We start from the raw sequence: 1,791 nt of genomic DNA, 5'->3' as shown, positions 1-1,791 counted from the left end.
AAAATTAGGTTCAAGATGTATTGTTTCCATTAATGTGAGTACGGTCATGCCATTTCACCACTACCTGATTGAATGTCATAGATGTTTCTTACATTTCTTAAGCAGTGTGAGAATTTCCTTTTCTACTATTACTTGAAAACATCATCTTTATTTTTATGTTGTAAAAAAAATGCACAGAACTAAGCTTTTCATTCCTATATGGTTTGGTGAATGTCTTTGCTTTAGGTTAGTCTGTCAAACTATTCTACCTGAAAAAAAACATCAAATCAAATACTTAGAATGTATTCACTAGGTCCAACAACTATCATTGAAATGTTTCTTTTTTTCAACCTTTCAGGTAAAGGACCAATTGCAAGATGGATCTTTTAAACCATACAAGAGTGAATGTGTTTATTATCACGGGGTTCCCCAGCCTGCAAAATATAAGAGTACCATTATTTGTTCTGGTCTCAATAATGTACACGCTATCACTAATAGGGAATGTGGTTATCGTCTTTATCACCAGATACGAATCCTCTCTCCATACACCTATGTACTTCTTTCTGGGCAACTTTTCTTTTCTGGAGATTTGTTTTACTTCAGTCACAGTCCCAACCATGCTGGTTGACCTCATGAGGGCAAACAATATTGTATCCTTCAGCAATTGTCTTGCCCAGATATATTTTTTTCACGGTCTTGGTGGAGTCGAATGCCTACTTTTAGCTGCTATGGCATTTGATAGGTATGTGGCTATACGATCGCCTCTGAGATACAATACCATTATGAGTAGTACTGTTTATATTCAGATTGCTGCCTGGTGCTGGATTGTCGGGTTGGTCCTGCCATTCATACCAGTGCTGCTTATCTCTCAGCTCAGCTACTGTGGCAGTAATGTGGTAGATCACTTCTTCTGTGACATTTTGCCTTTGTTGCGGCTGGTTTGCAATAGGACCCAACTGAACGAAATGCTGAGTTTCTTCATCTGTTCATTTATCCTTGTGGGCTCCTTCACAATAACCATAGTTTCTTACGTTGCCATTATCATCACCGTTCTACGCATCCCTTCTTCGGTTGGACGTAAAAAAGCCTTCTCCACTTTTGCCTCCCACTTGACGGTAGTTGGTATCTTCTACGGAACAATGATGTTCATTTATGTCAGGCCTACCCGAAACCTTTCCTTCAATATGGACCAGTTAGTGGCTGTGTTCTACTGCTTGGTTACCCCGCTCCTAAATCCTATCATATATAGCCTCAGGAACAAGGAGGTGAAAACAGCTTTAAAGAAACTTCTCTTTACAAAAGGGGGAATTACAATGATGGGCAAGTGTACCAGGGAAGGCTGAAATAAGCTAGAAGGGAGAGAAAGCAATGACTCTCTATAAAGATAACAGAAAGAATTCAAACGTTTAGAATTTGGGACAATCACATTTAGTAACCAACAAAATCAGCACTTGACAACATGATGACTAGACTCTGGGGAATGGTAGAGGACAGGAAGGCCTGGAGGATCATTGTCCATAAGGTCACGATGGGTCGGACACGACTTCGCACCTAACAACAACAACGACAACAACTGTTAAAACTTCATGGTTACCTTCTTGTGGTTTCGATAACCATTGCTTAAAGTTCTAGGACAACACTTACAGATTATTTTGAAATGCAAGCTTATACACTTCTCAGAAATGATTCACAGAGTTGATGAAGACCTCTCTTTTTTGCCAAATAAATATGGGTGATGGAAGATGTATCTAACCAGCTTTTCTGCAGATGAAAAAGGGATCTGGTCTAACTTTGAGTAACCGCAAAATGGTG

At 39.4% G+C, this 1,791-nt stretch overlaps 1 protein-coding gene across 1 annotated transcript; it reads left to right on the top strand.

Annotated features, from left to right (window-relative positions):
- The first annotated feature begins 356 nt into the window (after window positions 1-356).
- Window positions 357-1,322, top strand: LOC143825342 (olfactory receptor 6N1-like). Its single transcript, XM_077313367.1, has one exon. It carries the CDS (start codon window positions 357-359, stop codon window positions 1,320-1,322), a length of 966 nt encoding a protein of 321 aa, XP_077169482.1.
- The last annotated feature ends 469 nt before the right edge of the window (window positions 1,323-1,791 follow it).

This window comes from Paroedura picta, chromosome 16 (assembly GCF_049243985.1).
Source record: "Paroedura picta isolate Pp20150507F chromosome 16, Ppicta_v3.0, whole genome shotgun sequence".
In the NCBI taxonomy this organism is placed as follows: Eukaryota; Metazoa; Chordata; class Lepidosauria; order Squamata; family Gekkonidae; genus Paroedura; species Paroedura picta.
The sequence above is the reverse complement of the archived record's forward strand: the minus strand, read 5'-3'. Positions and strand labels throughout refer to the sequence as shown.

Excerpts from the sequence above, each read along its gene's own strand:
- LOC143825342 (XM_077313367.1), top strand. The coding sequence starts at position 357 with ATGGATCTTTTAAACCATACAAGAGTGAATGTGTTTATTATCACGGGG.